This window comes from Salmo trutta, chromosome 1, assembly GCF_901001165.1.
Source record: "Salmo trutta chromosome 1, fSalTru1.1, whole genome shotgun sequence".
Taxonomy (NCBI): domain Eukaryota; kingdom Metazoa; phylum Chordata; class Actinopteri; order Salmoniformes; family Salmonidae; genus Salmo; species Salmo trutta.
Window position 1 is genome coordinate 30,241,297 of NC_042957.1, and position 19,826 is coordinate 30,261,122.

General features: G+C 45.2%; 1 protein-coding gene across 13 annotated transcripts in view; it reads left to right on the forward strand.

Annotated features, from left to right (window-relative positions):
• The window catches only part of epb41l2 (erythrocyte membrane protein band 4.1 like 2), a 90,956-nt gene that overhangs the window by 39,573 nt on the left and 31,557 nt on the right, over positions 1 to 19,826 (forward strand). For 12 of the 13 annotated variants that reach the window (XM_029752576.1, XM_029752621.1, XM_029752540.1 and 9 more), the window contains exons 2-4: positions 2,944 to 3,530; positions 4,335 to 4,565; positions 18,263 to 18,367. In XM_029752576.1, coding sequence (XP_029608436.1) covers positions 2,958 to 3,530; positions 4,335 to 4,565; positions 18,263 to 18,367 — 909 coding nt within the window. In that variant the 5' untranslated portion in view covers positions 2,944 to 2,957. Of the gene's footprint in view, positions 1 to 2,940; positions 3,531 to 4,334; positions 4,566 to 18,262; positions 18,368 to 19,826 lie in introns of all 13 variants that reach the window. The other variant, XM_029752557.1, reaches the window with a different exon arrangement.

The following is a 19,826-nucleotide window of genomic DNA, read 5'->3' on the forward strand; positions in this document are numbered from 1 at the left end:
GGAAGAGGCCTTGAATCTCCTGTCTGGGGAGTTGTTGCCCTGGGGCGAGATGGAAGGAGAGGCTGAAACATAACTAGAGACCTGCTTTGCTGCAGGAGGAAAAAGCTAACACTGCAGCCAGTTGGGAATGAGCAGAGAAATGATCTTTATCACAGACTGCCAGTATTGCTTCATGTCAGTTCTTGGGACTACCTGAGAACATTGAAAAAAAAAGAAAAAAAAATAGGATCATTTGCGTATTGTGTGTGTGTGTCTTAGACATGTCTTAATGGTTTTGATTCCAGACTTTGTCACTGCAGTCAGTGTACTTTAATTGTCCAAATGTGTCTAATTAGTGTAATGAAACAATAGGCTGTGTTGCGGTGTAGGGAGGTGAAGTGTTTGATCCGACTGGGGATAAGCTAAATCCCTTATCACTTTACACGCTCCACATAGCCTACACTTGGGCTGGAGGTGTACAGCAAACAAAACACACACCGACATGCTTAAAATACCCCAGACTGTCACACCCACAGTTCTCCTAGCGTAAGTGATTATCATATAGCCGTAGATCGAGACGCGTGTTTTTACGAGGATAAACACTTAGGCTAACCACCACCCACCTCCAGAACCAGTGTGTGTGTTGAGGCTGTGACTTCCTGTCTGCTGGATTATGTCTGTGATATTAGCCTCTTAAAGAAAATGCCATCTGACGGCATGAGATGACGAGAGAGCACGTCAGTCATTTGTCTCTATGGAGAGGCCATTTTGTTTTTTGCTGACAAGGACCCGGATTGGTTTTGACAGGCTGTGTTTCACTTACTCCCATGATGTGCAAGCTTTGCAGATTTGGGATTTAGCCTGCAGTCTGCTGGGGTGGTCAGATCCTGGTTCCAATGAATGGCTGAGCAAGTCACTCCCCTGTGGCAAATTGGTAGAAATATGCTCTGAGTTTTGAACCTGTAGCCTATAGTATTCAACATGGTATTCTATTTCAGGTAATCTCTGTTGTGATTTAATTTACCAGCCTGAACCTGCACTACATTCAGGTTAGGATTATCAGGGAATTGATGTTATGTTAAAAATACTATTTTCTTTTGATTAGATTAGGCCTAGATGTAGACTATTTCTTTGTAAAGGATTGTGTGATTTATAGGCCTAATTTGAACCGTTTGATGTGTAGCTTAGACCGACACATCTTGTCTTTTATTTGTGTTTTTGTGTGTCCTGAATGTAGCCCGCACATCAGTGAGGAAGTGGTGTCTGTTACAATGCCATTCGTAGAGTTAGGTTGATTCTTTTCTTAAATTGAATAAAGTTTGTTCCATCTGTTCCTTGTTATCAGGGTCTGAATGCTCACTGTTGTCGATGCGTGTCAGCGGCACAGTGTTCTTATCAGCCTCAATGTAATTGTATTCGTTGCAATTGTATTCGTTGCAGAGGTCTTCTTGGCCTTAACCTGATTAAGCCTAATCGGAATTGAAGAAGCCCAAAATGTGTTCTCCTAGCCTGTTCATTCTGTTACCTTTTGCTACTAAAGTGTCGCTCATCCCTGTTAGTTCTGGACAGAATAATCCTTTTCTTGGTTACATTTTCAACTATTCCCTGAGTCTTCTCGGCTGCTGCCTCCCTTTATTCCCCTGTCAACTTGTCACATGACCCCTTGTGAAATGTGTGGAACCAAAAAAAGACCATAAAATGGCTCCTCTCCTTCGTAACTCAGTGGCTAGTCATGCGTGAGGGACCATTTTTCTATTTATAAACCGCCCCTGCATGTAACCCAGAATATTGTTCCGCGCGTGTGTGCGCTCCTCTCATAATGATTGCTACAAGAATAGTTTAACTGAAGTGAACCATGGAATGCCAGGTACATGATCAATTCTGACTTTATTCTACAGAGGTTTACAATGCAATCACATTTGTTATCAGGAGAGAGGAAATAAACCGATTTCGTCAGGGTAGATAATTTGATTTAAGTGAATTAGTCTCTACAGAGAGTCATTGCTCCACCCTGCAGCGCCTTGTCCATTTTATTTCAGAGGCTATGTCCTCTCTGGAACATGACGTTTCCAACCCAATTAATGTCAAAACGCCATTACCCAGAGACTCAGGCAGCTGTAATATCGTTGCATTATTTTATTTTGAGCCGTGCCCTTTTCTGTGATACTGAGAGAGGCGTGGCGAGGCGAACCTTAACCTCTTGCCCTTGAGTTCTGTTGTCATGGTGAATGAGTAAATGCGTTGTGCAGAGCTGTTCCCTTGTCACTGATATTTGGGTAGAAGCCCTGCCTGGGGCCACTGCTCTTCTCTGGTGGGGGATGCAGTTAGCCCCTTAGCAGGCCACTGCCCTTTTGTACCATCACCCCACATGACATTTTAGTTAGCTCCAATTACATAATGTCCAAGAAATCCGTCATAATGAAACACGGCTGACAAAAATGCTGCTGATATTATGGCGTCCTCATCGTCTTTCGAATTGCGGTGTTGTGTTACATGAGAAGAAAAAAGAACACAATGTAGACAATGAATTTATTTACAATTTGACCTACCTAAAACAAGCAACATGACAATGTACAGGCATAAAATGTGGCTTAATTTACTTGAAACTAAAGTTCACTGAAGTGAGACTTTGTCCTTGTGTTTCTTGGCTATTTACATAGATTTGTTCACAAACTATGGTTGTTTCTCAATGTAACATTTCATCTGTTAGGGAAGACAATCCGGCTACTACTCAGACTTTCAATCTCACAGGAACAAACATGACTTAAGTCGCGTTACACCGCTAACTTCCTGCCCTTAAAGGGGCAGGTGAAAATTGGTCTCATCTGTGATATTTTGGTTAGTGGACCAAAAGGTTAATTTTAGGCCCTGGCTCATTTATTATTAGCTAGTGATTTGGGAATACATATGATACGATGTTATATTTCCTGGTTTAACTCTATCCCTCTTTCTCTCTGTGTGCAGTGTGACTGGGGACCATGACGACAGAGGTGGGATCTGAGACGGAGGTGAGGAAAGAACCGGAGAAGGCAGAGGAGCAACCTGCAGCACCTGAATCAGAACCAGCAGCCACCAACCAGACAGACGAGGCCAAGGCCGCAGAGCAGTCCGCCAACGACCACCCCGCTCCGGCCACCGACTCAGCCGAGGCCCCCACAGAGGCCAAGGAGAAGCAGGAGGAGGCCCAGCCCGCTGACAACGCCACACCACAGGAGGGCGAGGACACCCCAGCCTCACCACCAACCTCAGAGAAGAAAGGCATCTCCAGGTTCCTCCCTCCATGGCTTAAGAAGCAGAAGTCTCAGAGCCAGGTGGGACCCAAAGAGAGCCAGGCTGCACCCAAGGAGGAGGCAGGCGTTGCCTCCGTGAAGGAGGAGGACGGTGAGAAGGGGGAGCAGGCCGAGGCAGAGCAGACGTCATCGCCCACAGCAGCCGAACCACAGGTGGAAGAAGAGAAAATAAACGGAGAGTCGAAACCAGAACAGAAAGAGGAAGTGAAATCGGAGGAAAAAGAGGAGGAGAATCATTCCACTGGCAGTGCAGACACTCAGGTATGCTAGCCTATATTGGCCATATTAACACTTCACACCTCTTACTGTCTCTCCATTATCTTTGCTTGTGTTTTTCAATTCAACGATTCTCAGATTTAGATTGATTTCCTCTCTGGCAGATGAGAACCCAGATTACTCTGTTTACTATAGCTCTGCTTATCAAGATGGTCTTCTCAGCTGGCTGTCTGACAGTAGCGTGTCATTGTTGACCTTGCAGTCACACGACCTGATTCAACCACAGCAAGCCAAGCAGGGACCCTGAGGAATTGGTGCCACTTAGCTCACTTCACTAGATCTCTGTGCCAAGGTTCCCCTTCAGCCCTGTTAGGAGTTATGAGTTAGAAACAAGCTCTGTTGATACAGTATTAGTCAGTCAGTCACAAAGAAGGTACATATCTCTTAGTATAGAGATGTTGAATGTTCTCCTCATTTGTCCTTTATGATTTTATTACGTTGGAATCGCTGTAAGCTATTATGCTGCAGAAGAAACATCTCCTCGTTGTGCTTGTCGATATTCCAGCCAAACCCCAGCCCTTTTCCATGTTTTAAGACTTTGATCCGCCCAATGACATCATCTACAGTGATCAAGCCAATGGAAAACATAATGAGTGCTGGTTAAAAGCTGTGTGTACTGCGATAAAGTTACACTATGGTTCTCCTTGCAGATCTGTGCTGACAGAATTGATGGCACTAAGCAGAACTAGGCTACTCTTTGACAAACCACTGTTGACAAAATGACCTTTGTGGATGTGAAGGGTTTTTCTTGTTCGCTCTCTGAATCTCCTCTTGGTGATTTGTGTCTAGCCTGCTAAGGAGGAGAAAGCAGCAGAGGAATCTCAGGAGAAGAGCGCAGCAGAAGAGGAGAACAAGGAGGCAGAGGAAGGAGGAGAGGAGAAGAAAGACGAGGAAGAGAGCCCGAAGCCTGAGGGTGGACATTCTTTTATCAAGTCACCGCTGAAACTGACCAAGAAGGTGAAGATGGTGATGTGTCACGTGACCATGCTTGATGGAAGCCAGTTCCCCTGCGAGGTGGAGGTGAGTCTCTCCAATATTTATTGTTGTTCTAAGCAAAGTAACACACACGTTCAAAGTCCAGATCCCAGACAAACCCCAAAATATAATTGTTTCTGGACACTTCAGATCATATCGTTTAATATTGGTGATAGAAGTCAGACCAGATGTTAAGCTAGTGTTTAACCCTTTGACGCGTAGGAACACAGGGGTGTGATCATTCTACAGTGGCCCCTGCAGCGTACGCTCAACCCGGTGTGATTAGAACACTTCATTAAACGTCGAGTTACGATTGACGCAACAGTCAGCGTTTGAGCTGGCCACACTTGTTTTTTTTGTTTTTTTTCACAAAACATTTTGCACAAAGGTTATGTCCTCGACATGTGCAGTTTATTTATGGATGCAATTTTCAGACATTCACAGAAGTAGCAACAGCGTAACACAATTCTCATCCAAATCAGAAAATGTAGGCCAAATCGGTCCTAGCGCTAACTGTGTAAATAGTGAGCAAACAAGCTCACTCTCAGCTGACAGAAACCATAATACGTATTAACTGAAAGCATTTACTATTTACAATTAATCACATCACGGGTGAGCTTACCAATCATCGAAATTATTTAGTAATACACTTTCTAAAAGTCGAAAGTAATCCGACGGTGGGTAGTTTGTGTGCATCGCCATGTTTGTTTTTTCTGCGTCAACTAAAGAGGTGACAAGATGAGTTGGGTCTGTTTTCAGTATGCATGTTGAAGGCGAAGAGGGTGTGTCATCTACCATAATTCACTTCCCATCATTGACTTCCGGAAGTTTACTCGAAAGACGAGTGAACCGTCCCTTAACCTTGTTACAACATCTTCATCTTGTTATAACATCTTGCTAAAACATCTTTGGTCTGACAGGCGTTTGCGTGACACCCAGAATGCATTGAATGATGTTAATAAACATGGCTCCACACACAGTGGGTTAATATGGCTTAGCATTAGCTCATCATAATCAGTAAAACCTTCAAAAAAGCATTTTACACATGTCCATTACAATCTATGCAATAATAAGAATACGTTATTTGTCGCAAGTACTTGAAAATGTGAATAAAGCAGTAAATACATGATTACCACACAAACCATTATGCGCCATACGGCCATATGGTGTACTACAGTACAAACAACACAACACGATATACAGAAACTATTTTCATAGCGTAATAAGGCACTTACTTTGATAGGAATGCACACATGTTCAAAGTTATTATTAGTAAGGAAAACGATAATGAAAGCAATGGGGCGCCAGCCAGAAAATGTGCCAGTGGGATAAAGTTTGTGCAGGTCCTGTTCTGACTGGAGATGCACAAATGTCTGCATACTTGACCCGAGGAAACACTGGAGAAGTGTTTGGGCTCGCATCAAAGAGCACGGTTTGTCCATCTCATCGTAATGCCTCAAACTTTAATTGTCCACCACAATGAAATGGTCTGTGAATTATTGAGGAGGCGGAACACACTTCAATTCAAACTGTCAAATAAAACTTGTTTGAAAATAATTTGAAATTGACAAGTTGAAACAAAGTATATAGATAATTAGCAGGCAGCATCCCTTGGTTTGAGGGTAGTGTGGGTTAACTGTCCTGTTGCGTAACAATCACATTTTGTACCAGTGAGTGCATTCTCATATCATGCACATAAAAAATAACTCTCACTGGGGAGAGTTGGAGATATAAGGTTAAAGGTGATGGATAATATTTTCTCAACTATATACACTGAGTGTATAAAACATTAAGAACACCTTCCTATATTGAGTTGCACCCCCTCTTTTTGCCCTCAACAGCCTCAATTCGTCAGGAAACTGTTGAGCTTGAAAAACCGGTGCGTCTGGCACCTACTATCATACCCCTTTCAAAGGAACTTAAATATTTTGTCTTACTAAATCTCTTAATTGTCTCAAGGCTTTTTTTTAAGTGACATCAATAATGGATCATAGCTTTCACCTATTTTTACCTGGTCAGTCTGTCATGGAAAGAGCAGGTGTTCTTAATGTTTTGTACACTCAGTGTATGTATTGTGACTAGAGCTAGCACAATTTGATTGTACAAGATGCAACTTTGTCGTAGATTTTTTGTTATACAGAAATAACAAAACATGCCGAAAAGCTGCTATGCTGTTCAATGTAGCCAAGTCAAAAATCCCGACCTACGGTTCACAAATGCCCCCACGTAGGGAAATGGAGCCTGCAAGAAGAGCCTTGTGGCTGCAGGCTATTCGGTGTGGGAAATGTGGGGACGCGGTGTCCAAGTAGGCTGCACGTAGCTGTGTGTGTGGAAAACATTTCATCACAGGTAAGACATTTAACTTGTTTAGTACAGTTTGTTTGTAACTCCACTTACTACCTGTAGCTGTATAGTCCTTTTGTTTGTGTTAGTCTTGGCTAGCTTAATTTAGGGCTAGGCGTCCCGCTAGCGGGACACCTGTCAACTACTTCCGGTGAAATTGGAGGGCGCGCAATTCAAATAAATAATCATAACAATTATGGATATTAAACATTTAATTACATACAAGTGTCTTATATCGGTTAAAAGCTTAAATTCTTGTTAATCTAACTGCACTGTCCGATTTACAATAGGCTTTACAGCGAAAGCATGCCATGCGATTGTTTGCGGACGGCACTCCACAACAGATTTTTCCACCTGCACAGGCTTCATAAAATCACAAATAGCGATGAAATATTCACTTACTTTTGAAAATCTTACTCTGATTTGCAATCCAAAGGGTCCCAGCTACATGTAGTTTTGTTAGATAACATCCTTCTTTATATCCCAAAAAGTCAGTTTAGTTGACGCCATCGATTTGAGTAATCCACTCGTTCAACATGCAGAGAAAGGAATCCAAAAAGCTACCGCTAAACTTTGTTAAAACAAGTCAAAATACGTTTCTATTTAATTCTCAGGTACCCTAAAATGTAATTAAACTATAATATTTCATACGGAAAGAAGTATGTTCAATAGGAAAACAATATTGGCAGGTGCGCGTCCTCTTCATCGCGTGCGCACAGACTGATTTCCAACTCTGAGTCCCAGTACTAAAACTCATAATTCTTTCTCGTTTGGGAAGAAACAAGCCTGAAACCTTGAACAAAGACTGTTGACATCTAGTGGAAGCCATAGGAATTGCAATCTGGGAGCTGGATTTGGATATGCACCTATACTTTTTCCATTGTAAGAGCATGGGCTCTAAACTTTTTTTTATATATAATTCTGGTTGGTTTTTCTTTGGATTTTCTTTTATCATATCTATTGTGTTATAGTCTCATACATTATTTTTACATTTCTACAAACTTCAAAGTGTTTTCTGTCCAATGGTACCGATTTTTATATGCATATCCTGGCTTCTGGGCCTGAGTAAAACGCAGTTTACTTTGGGCACGTCAGTCAGGCGGAAATTCAGAAAAAAGGACCTTAGCCCTAACAAGTTAATGTTCTGGTCTGTAGCTAGCTAGCACTCACTCAAGTGGCTGCTAACATCGTCATGAAAAGGGGCACGAGGGAAGCCCTACATTTATTATGTTTTTCTAAATAGTGAGAACGATAGGGAGCAGGCAATGTTGAAAAGTAATCTTTAGACATGTTGTACTTTTCTTAAATGTAGTTTTGTAATTGACTAAAAGAAGCAGACGACAAGAATTGCGTTTGAAAGAGTTAAGGTTTTTGCTGTGAGCCAAAGGGGTAACCTAGGTAACCACAGGTTGTTTTCTTGAGGTAATTGTCTTTTTCATAGGGAAAAAATTGCCTGCCTTTTAACAGCGTGTTTTGACAGATGCGTTTTTTTGTTTTATAGAAGATTCAGTGCAACGATTATTGTTGTTGCAGATAAGCATTCAGAACCATTGTCATGTAGTTTAGCGTTGTCCCAGAGGAAAACAGTGCAGTGTACTGGAGCTGTACACAGCACAGCAGACTCTCCTTATTCGATGAACCTCATCACAATAATTTAGTTTTGCGCAGGAAGAGGATAGCATTACGTGTAATCCTGTTGAATAGATTGAGGTTTTTGTATCAGACATTTCATTGTTATTTGCTACCGGTGGAGTCTGAGGCTATTTATAGTAGTGCTGAGATTTGCCAGGGACCTCTAGATGCGATATCACAATACTAAGGTGCTGATACGACTGGCCTGGTTAAATAAATAAAAATATTGCCTTTCAATACTGTAATTTTTATTGTGATTCGATGCTCTAAATGTATTGCTCATGTATAGCTTCTGTGCTGTGCTGCTGCTGCTGATGATCTCAGCAGGACATCAACCTATAAACACAAGTGGAGTAGAGGTGACTAACTACGACACACAGCAGGGTGAGGACTGGGGAGGAGAGGTAGGGCACCTAAAGAAGGGAACGTCAGGGAGACAATATTAACCATTTAGCTGACTGCTGCTCTCAGGGGCCATTACAACACAAGTGAAGTTGATAATAGTGTGTTTGGTAGGACCTACGTCTCAGCTGGATTAAAGGATTTATTGTGGATTTTGGCCTATCTGTAGGTGCAATAAATTATGATTATTTGATTGTTGGTTTTGAGTCAGGTAATCATAGCATAGTTGCTTAGTAGATTCTGCTGTGCCCTTTTATAGTGGGATAGAGAGGCTGAGAACATCAAGGCATACAGTTTTGGCTCAACAAATGGCTCTCCCCATCACTGCATGGTTTAGCCTAGCTGTTACTATTGGACAGATTTTTGGCCAAGGTCCACTGTAAACCCCATACCACTGCAGCCTGCATCTCAAATCAGTCAGTCGTTTTCTTCTCTTTAATGATACTTTTGGTGATGTAGTGTATGTGGACACCTCTTCAAATTAGTGGATTTGGCTATTGCTCACATGTATAAAATCGAGCACACAGCCATGCAATCTCCATAAACAAACATTGGCAGTAGAATGGCCTTACTGAAGAGCTCAGTGACTTTCAATGTGGCACCGTCATAGGATGTCAGTTTGTAAAATTTCTGCCCTGCTAGAGCTGGCATGGTAAACTGTAAGTGCTATTATTGTGAATTGGAAATGTCTAGGAGCAACAATGACTCAGCCGCGAAGTGGTAGGCCACACAAGCTCACAGGATGGGACCGGTGCAACATTCACTACCGAGTTCCAAACTTCCTCCGGAAGCAATGTCAGCACAAGAACTGTTCGTCGGGAGATTAATGAAATGGGTTTCCATGGCCGAGCAGCCGCACACAAGCCTCTTAATCACCATGCGCAATGCCAAGCGTTGGCTGGAGTGGTGTAAAGCTCGCCGCCATTGGACTCTGGAGCAGTGGAAACGCTTTCTCAAGTGTGAATCATGCTTCACCATCTGGCAGTCCGACAGACGAATCTGGGTTTGGCGGATGCCAGGGGAACGCTACATGCCCCAATGCATTGTGCCAATTGTAAAGTTTGGTGGAGGAGGAATAATAGTCTGGGGTTGTTTTTCATGGTTCGGGCTAGGCCCCTTGGTTCCAGTGAAGGGAAATCTTAACGCTACTGCATGCAATGACATTCTGGATGATCTTGTGCTTCCAACTTTGTGGCAACAGTTTGGGGAAGGCCCTTTCCTGTTTCAGCATGACAATGCCGCTGTGCACAAAGGGAGGTCCATGCAGAAATGGTTTGTCGAGATCGGTTTGGAAGAACCTGACTGGCCTGCACAGCCCTGACCTCAACCCCGTCGAACACCTTTGGGATGAATTGAAACGCAGACTGCGAGCCAGACCTAATCGCGCGACCTCACTATAATGCTCTTGTGGCTGAATGGAAGCAAGTCCCTGCAGCAATGTTCTAACATCTAGTGGAAAGCCTTTCCAGAAGAGTGGAGGCTGTTATAGCAGCAATGGGGGGACCAACTCCATATTAACGCCCATGAATTTGGAATGCAATGTTCGACAAGCAGGTGTCCACATACTTTTGGTCATTTAGTGTAATGTATTATTGTTTCTCCAGCATAACAGGTGAATTAGTGTTTCACTACATTGGACCATATATCAAGTTCCCTAGTGTGTCATTTCCACGTTGTTACTCCCCCTCATTCCTTTTTGCCCTCAAGTTTATTTTCATTTGCCTACTAATGAGCCGTGGGATGATGAGAAATCGATAGCCTACATCATGTATTTTTGAAGGCACCATTCCCTGCAGTGAATTCACACTAAATGGCCAATCTAAGAGAATTGCCGCGGGTGTCTTTTTTTTAAAGTCTGTTTGGGTTCTCCTATGGGTTTGAATGATGTGGGCTATCTTCTGGTTTGGCTGTGGGTGGAATTGACTGTGTTGTCTGGAGCTGGGAGGTCACGGGACTGAACTTGGGCCTGTGTTTGGTGGAGGGCTTAGAGGCCATCTCTCTCTGGCCCTCAGGTGTTGGGTGGAGGGCTGCCCCCTCTCTCTCTCTGGCCCTCAGGTACACGTGAAGCCCCTTTTATATGTGTGAGTTTTGTGGTTTATACACTAAAGGGATAAAGCGCTGGTGTTGAGGGGACCTTAACCGCTGACCTGGAAGTGATGGGTGGATGACACCCCCCGCCCCAGTCCCTCCCAATTTCTACCCCCCCCCCCCCCTGGCCGGCCTGGGGTAAAAGCAGGCTGCACGGCGGGTGCTCGTCTGGTGTTCTCGTCTAGTTCTCTGGAGCCCACCACGTCCACAAGCATGGCAGATTAGAGGGGGGTCCTGAGCCCCTCACAGATTAAACCTTTACCATCTGCTGTCCCCCACAGACGCGTGGCAAACCAACCCCGCCTGCAAACTCATAACATAGTCATCATATCCTCCAGTTAGTCAGTCAGCAATCTCCAATAAGATCCACTCTGTAGGATAGAGGGACCTTCTCTATTCATAATTACAAGTCAAGTGTTAAAGCTAGTTGGTGGCGTTTGCTTAAGTCGATCTATTATGTTATTGCTTCTGTCTCATTGGTTATTCATGTGTAGGCTAGTCATTTTCCCATCCTGGAGGCTAAGGGGTTTCACTGTGTGTGATTGAGAGTGTTTGTGGATCCCAGTGCAGCTGAACATGCGTTTTGAGATGGCTTGTGAATGGGCCCCAACACTAATTGCTGTTTGAACAGGGCCAGCTTTGTTCACAGTTTCAGAATAGCTGAGACATCAGTAAATGCCATTGTTGGGGAGTATTCAGCCAGAAGACAGTGGCATATTTATAACGAGGTGCAATGCCTACAGTCTATCTGGGAGCGTTTGGAAAATGCAGAACAACAAAGTGTTCCAGAGATTAACCTTAATTTTGGGGGAGAAGCAAAGCAAGCGCCCACACTAACCCTCAGTGGAAAACAATGACATGTTTCATTGTTTCACATGGAAGCACACTAGGGCCACTTCAGACATTCTCAACTGTCTCCCTTTGAAAGTGATTTATATTCTTCTCTCAAACATGTTGTTTAGGTCCTTATTTTATGCGACTTGAATTGAGAGCTAATGGAAATGCCAAATAGGGTAACTCTGAAAAATCTGACTGCACGACCGTAGTTCTCTCTCAATGTACTCCAAGGTGTTCTCTGAGACGTTAGACTGAATGCTGCTGGAGCTCTCTATCCCCTCTGTCGCTCTCTCTGGGGTCGTGTAGCAGCTGTTGGGCTAGGTTCCTTGTTCCTTGTCAATCATTTGCTTATTGGTGAAATCAGCAATCAGACTATCTTTAAGTAAATCAATCATTCATTTATTAATGCAATCGCAGACAGAAGTTGACAACGGGAACATAGCACGCATGTTTCCGAGTACGTTCTGCAAAATAGGAAAGGGTCCAAGTTGCTTTAATATCAAATCAAGTCAAATGTATTTATATAGCCCTTCGTACATCAGCTGAAATCTCAAAGTGCTGTACAGAAACCCAGCCTTAAACCCCAAACGGCAAGCAATGCATGTGAAAGAAGCACGGTGGCTAGGAAAAACTCCCTAGGAAAAACTCCCTAGAAAGGCCAAAAACCTAGGAAGAAACCTAGAGAGGAACCAGGCTATGAGGGGTGGCCAGTCCTCTTCTGGCTGTGCCGGGTGGATATTATAACAGAACATGGTCAAGATGTTAAAATGTTCATAAATGACCAGCATGGTCAAATAATAATAACCATAGTAGTTGTCGAGGGTGCAACAAGCACGTCCGGTGAACAGGTCAGGGTTCCGTAGCCGCAGGCAGAACAGTTGAAACTGGAGCAGCAGCATGGCCAGGTGGACTGGGGACAGCAAGGAGTCATCATGCCAGGTAGTCCTGAGGCATGGTCCTAGGGCTCAGGTCCTCCGAGAGAAAGAAAGAAAGAGAGAGAGAGAATTAGAGAGAGCATATTTAAATTCACACAGGACACCGGATAAGACAAGAGAAATACTCCAGATGTAACAGACTGACCCTAGCCCCCCGACACACAAACTACTGCAGCATAAATACTGGAGGCTGAGACAGGAGGGATCAGAAGACACTGTGGCCCCATCCGATGATACCCCCGGACAGGGCCAGTCAGGCAGGATATAACCCCACCCACTTTGCCAAAGCACAGCCCCCACACCACTAGATGTGCTTGCAGTCAACTTCTACCTTCTACTCATGAGACCAAGTCTATGCATATACAGTTATACAAACCTGCAGGAGAGACAATAGTTCCAGTGTTGCTAATCTGTAGTCCAGGACCCTATAGATGTAGTGAAGGAGGGGTCTTATAGCCCTTCCTCTTCTATTAATACAACATGAGCATAATCAATTATTATAATACATACATCATTTGGTGCAGCCCCTATCATGTCCCCCCCGTCACAGCCAGGCTTGACCAGACCAGGCCCCAGCCCATTGGGACCATTAGTGGGGCGTGGAGGTGTCTCTGGGAGACTGCAGCCTGTGCGGCGCGCCTCCCCCTTCTCTCTCTCCTCCTGGGGTCTGGGCTGCTGCCTGCAGGGTGAATCCACTGGTGGACTGGGCTGCTTGCCTGCAGGGTGAGTCCACTGGTGGACTGGGCTGCTTGCCTGCAGGGTGAGTCCACTGGTGGACTGGGCTGCTTGCCTGCAGGGTGAATCCACTGGTGGACTGGGCTGCTTGCCTGCAGGGTGAGTCCACTGGTGGACTGGGCTGCTTGCCTGCAGGGTGAATCCACTGGTGGACTGGGCTGCTTGCCTGCAGGGTGAATCCACTGGTGGACTGGGCTGCTTGCCTGCAGGGTGAATCCACTGGTGGACTGGGCTGCTTGCCTGCACGGTGAATCCACTGGTGGACTGGGCTGCTTGCCTGCACGGTGAATCCACTGGTGGACTGGGCTGCTTGCCTGCAGGGTGAATCCACTGGTGGACTGGGCTGCTTGCCTGCAGGGTGAATCCACTGGTGGACTGGGCTGCTTGCCTGCAGGGTGAATCCACTGGTGGACTGGGCTGCTTGCCTGCAGGGTGAATCCACTGGTGGACTGGGCTGCTTGCCTGCAGGGTGAATCCACTGGTGGACTGGGCTGCTTGCCTGCAGGGTGAATCCACTGGTGGACTGGGCTGCTTGCCTGCAGGGTGAATCCACTGGTGGACTGGGCTGCTTGCCTGCAGGGTGAATCCACTGGTGGACTGGGCTGCTTGCCTGCAGGGTGAATCCACTGGTGGACTGGGCTGCTGGTGGATCTGTCTGTGATCCAGAGTGGGATTGTCATGTGTGTTTTCAAGGCAGGGGATTTGGGCCAATGGGGGGGGCCTTGTCAAGGTGCATTGGGGCACAAGTTGATGGTGTTTAGACTGTAGATATAGTTTCTGATAAAGCTCATCAATCAAACTCCTGACTCTGCTTTTAGTGATCCTTTCTCTAGAATGCACCACTTTTGAGATGGATGGGTCAGTGTACCGGAAAATAATATTGATACATATCTAAAGAAATCTGTATCTCATTCTCTACTCAGAAGTACCAGTCGGAGAAGTAGAGTCCGAGAAACACAGTGCTCTCGTACTGCCAAGCTACATAAAGCAGGATTCTCATGCACTCTGACAAGGCCTTGCAGGTCCAGGTATACTCTCTTCCTCACACATTTTCCCTTGCTTTGTGAGTGCCTTGCAATAATGAGAGCGACGAAACCATAACATTTGTGTGTGTGAACAAACAGTAATGGCGTCTGGGGCTCTGCAGCAGCGTAGTCCTCTCCTCCTCAGCCAGTGCTGTGGCTCTGTGCAGTACAAGGCTGCTTCCGCTTTATTCTGCTTGGCTACAGAGTCCTGCTGCATTTGTTCACCATCGGCTCAGCGCGGAGGGACACGTATGAGTCTAATCTGCTGGAACAGCAGGGAGCTCTGGGGCTCCGGAAAGACCAGTCTCGCCGTCGCACGCGCACACACACACAGCAGATAGCCTAGCGGTTAGCTCGTTGAGACAGTAACCAAAAGGTAGCTAGTTTGAATCCCCGAGCTGACAAGGTGAAAAAAAAACATCTCTGTGCCCATGAGCAGAGCACTTAACCCTAATTGCTCCAGGGTTGCCATCTTTAATGGCAGACCCTGGCCGTGACCCCACTCTGAGGGTCTCGGAGCAAAAAAAAAACAATTTCCAATTCACATGTATGCATATAATGCACATTGTAAATGTGTGAAATGGAACAAATATTAGCACCCACCAAATTACTGTTATACACACCAACGTCCCTTTCTGTCCTTGTAGTGGATGCAGACAAAGGGTGTCTGTGTTGTCTACCGTCCTTTCCCCTTGCTTCTCTCTATAGATTGTCTGCATGTGAATTTGATTCTTGCTGTTTTGTAGAGGTGGAGTGTTTCAGGCAGATTTCTCTATAAGCCTATGGGAGATGATAAAACTGCGTCTGGATGTCCGGATTCTTGACTTCCAGCCATGGACAGAATGAGTCGTACACTCCCTTCTGTCTTTTTCTCCCAGCCTGTCCTCTGTCTCTCTCTCTCCCACCCTGTCTCTAATGTCCCAATGACGGGCCCCTCCCTCCTGATTGCAAAACAATGTTCAGACATTAGGAATGCTCCCATAAAGCCAAATGAGTAGAAACAGTTAGTGTTTTCTTGGAGATTCCCAGTGTTTGGCCAAATCCGTAATTTGTTTGGTAGTAAGACAATGTGTTCATTGGGCACCATTGTTGACTGTAGATTGATATTTGCTACCAGCACCAGACCTGTTTGTTGTCTATGGTGCATGGGGGATCTGAAAAGGCTTTCTTTTGAGGTGTACCCCTCTAAGTGTCTTTATAGGAATCATGCTGTAGAGATTCACTCATTAGCAGACAGCCCAGGCCTTTTGATTATTCCAACCCGCCAATTTCAATTAGGCTGCTGCCCATCTCCCTGCTCCCAGCTCCACTTGGCCTGCTAATTAGTCCTCACTGGGTGGATTGTTGGTGGTGCCACCATGTTCCTCTCTGGGCTGGTTCACCTTGGTTCAGTAAGATGATGGAACATGGCACTGTATGCATCAACAGCTGCACTGCTGCATTATTCAACACACTTTCAGTGTGTTTTCAGGGCAACTCGCTAGCATAAATTTCAACTTGTTAAATATACCAAAGCATTACTCACATCCAGACCTTCACATGCATATAATACCAAAAATGCCCCCCCCCCCAAGAAGATGTATGCTACTGTACTCTATGCCCCAAAGATCCAAATACCGGTTCATCAGTCCTGTCAAAGCTTGCCATGCATAAGCAGATGTGTAGAGTATGTGTACACAAACACTGTCATAAAACGTAAGTGAACTCACTTGACCTGCTTGGCGTGTGACTGCAAATGAGCCAATACTATTGCTGTGGCCTCCGCTCTGCATTGCTGAGGCAAAAGCTGACAGGGCAAAGCCCTTGTTCCTGAAGTGCCCTCTGTTAGCATGCTAATGACTGATCTAATTGACTTGCACTGTAGAGCGGGGCCAATGGAAGAATCCTAATGAGGCTAGCTAGTGGCTCGCTAGCGTCGTAGAAGTCTAGCTCCACCTCTATGACGACTGCCCCACCCTGCACTCCTCACCCAGGTAACCACAAGTTTGTTTTCATGGAGCATCAGCCCTCTGGAGGGAGCATCTCTCTCAACAGCACCGTTGGGCTTTGGGTGGTGTTTACCTTACCTCTAGTTGAGCCTAGCGTAAATAGCTGTGACTTTGAAGAGGCTGTCAGAGACCGTGTAAGCTTATATGGATGGACTGTATAAGACCTGAAAGTTTTTATGGTGCATTTTGTCTGCGACTGTGCTTTTACAGCCGTCAATGAGATTACTTTGCTGTTCTCGTTCCATTGAGATGTAGCTGTCAACATTTTTTTACTAGGAAGTATGTGACTTGCAGCAGGAGGCAGTAATTCCGATTAGGACTTGTCTGCTTGTGCTGCGGTCTCTCTCTGTCAGACACTGCTCAGGCTTGACCACAGACAGTTTTATTGCATTTGCACTGAAATCCGAGCTTCAATTGGAAACGTCTGAAATCTCCCGCCTAATGGTCAAACTTATATATTTTTTTTGCAGTGCTACCTGCTTTGCTACTTAATGCACTCCAAAGCAATGGCTTCCACATGATCAATAGTAAGCATGGGGGAAATCAATTTTGCTGTTTGCCTACAATCCTTAGTGACTTGACCAGCCAGTACTGAAGTGCTTTAGTAGAAGAAAGAGATGGCCCTGAACTGAACGTTGATCCTCCCCATCGGGCTTCTGTTTTCTAAACTGAGTTCCTGTCCTGATTGGTTAATATGTAGTGCAGAAGGGCGTGCCATGGGAGGAAAATGCAAGGTCATGTGTAAAGTGATTTAATTTAAAGCCAAACAAAGGCAGCACCTTGGACACACATCTCAGAATCCACCTGGTGCCAAATCATGTGTAACCAGGGCCACACCCCTCTGGCTACCAGGATGTTGCAGCCTCCGAGCTGATAGACTGTTAGCAAAATACTTTCTTCTCTATCACTCTCTCTCACTCTACAGACGATCTAATGTAAGTGTCTATTGTCGGGGGTGGGGGGGCATTCAAAAAGCTTCACCAGTGTCCTTGGGAGTGACTGATAATACTAGCATACCTTAAATATCTCCGCTGTCCCAAGGAGGCGAAAATGCAGGGCTTTTTTTCTTTCCCTTTTCATCCCCCTCTGTCTAGAATGCAGTGTCGTTGTCCTTTGTGGACTTTTTCTGGTTATTGTCCCTCAGACCAAGGCAATGTGTTGCCCCGAAGAGGTAGTGTGGTAGTTCGCCCCCTTTGTCCACACTGCAATTCGTCCCAAATAGCTCCCTCATTCCACCAATGTCAAAGGACCAATAATGCTCACGCAATCCGTGGGGATTTTCCTGTAATGCCTATACTGTCTGGTTCTGCTGTGCAGGCGAATACCGGGCCAGTTGAAGAGAGCTGCCAAGCTGTCCCAAACGGCTGCATATCTGTCTGCCTGTCTGTCTGCAGGGCAAATGTCAGCTCACACCCAAGAGATGCCCTGGAGGAGTGCATTCTCTAGAGTTTTCTGACACTTTCCACACACAGCCATACAATTGTGGCATTCATGAGCCAGATAAATGAACCCCCACGTGAATTAACCCTGTCGCAACGAACTGTGAAAGATGTAATATTTTTCACTAAATGAAATGCATTGGGGAATGATGACAAATATATGGTAGATAGATATCTTTTTCTCCTTGTCCCATTATCGAAATAATCTGCCTCGCTGCTATTGTAGATCGTGATTTTTTTTATGTCCACTGTTCTTTTATAATTGATGATTAGTGACATGGTTTTCATGCTCTTCTCTTTGTTCTTCCCTCTCTGCAGAAACGGGCGAAAGGCCAGTACCTGTTCTTTAAAGTGTATGAAGCCCTGAACCTACTGGAGAAGGACTACTTTGGGTTGAGTTACAAAGACAACTCTGACCAGACGGTAAAGTCATTGTGTTTTTAACCACATTCTTCTACCGTGAGATCTGAAGCCCTGCTTTAAAAGAAGAGACTGGCTTTTTCAGAACAGGAAAGAAATTAGAAATGCAAACGTATCTTCTACTCAGATCCACTTTTGGGGGAATGTTTTGTTTCTAAAGTAGCAGTACTTCTAGGCCTAACTACACTGAACAAAAATATAAACGCAACATGCAACAATTTCAATAAGGAAATCAGTCAATTTAAATAAATTCATTAGGCCCTAATCTATGGATTTCAAATGACTGGGAATACGGATATGCATCTGTTGGTCCCAGATACCTTAAAAAAAGGTAGGGGTGTGGATCAGAAAACCAGTCAGTATCTGGTATGATCACCATTTGCCTCATGCTGCACGACACATGTGCTTCGCGTGGAGTTGATTGTGGCCTACGGAATGTTGTCCCACTCCTCTTCAATGGCTGTGCAAAGTTGCTGGATATTGGCAGGAACTGGAACACACTGTCGTACACGTCGATCCAGAGCATCTCAAACATGCTCAATGGGTGACATGTCTGGTGAGTATGCAGGCTGTGGAAGAACTGGGACAATTTTCAGTTTCCAGGAATTATGTACAGTTCCTTGCAACATGGGGCCGTGCATTATCATGCTGAAACATGAGGTGATAGCGGCGGATGAATGGCACGTCAATGGGCATCAGGATCTCGTCACGGTATCTCTATTAAAATTGCCATCGGTAAAATGCAATTGTGTTCGCTGTCCTTATCTTATGCCTGCCCATACCATAACCCCACCGCCACCATGGGGCACTCTGTGCACAACGTTGACGTCAGCAAACCACTTGCCCACACGACGCCATCAGTTGAAACTGGGGTTCATCCGTGAAGAGCATAGTTCTCCAGCATGCCAGTGTCCATTGAAGGTGAGCATTTGCCCACTGAAGTCGGTTACGACACCATACTGCAGTCAGGTCAAGAACCTGGTGAGGATGACAAGCACGCAGATGAGCTTCCCTGAGATGGTTTCTGACAGTTTGTGCAGAAATTCTTTGGTTTTGCAAACCCACAGTTTCATCAGTTGTCCGGGTGGCTGGTCTCAGCCGATCCCGCAGGTGAAGAATCCGGTTGTGGAGGTCCTGGGCTGGCGTGGTTACACGTGGTCTGCGGTTGTGAGGCTTGTTGGACATACTGCAAAATTCTTTAAAACGACATTGGAGATGGCTTATGGTATAGGAATTAACATACAATTCTCTGGAAACAGCTTTGGTGGACATTCCTGCAGTCTGCATGCCAATTGCACGCTCCCTCAAAACTTCTGTGGCATTGTGTTGTGTGACAACATTTTAGTGGCCTTTTATTGTCCCCAACACAAGGTGCACCTGTGTAATGATCATGCTGTTTAATCAGCTTCTTGATATGCCACAACTGTCAGGTGGCTAGATTATCTTGGAGAAATGCTCACGA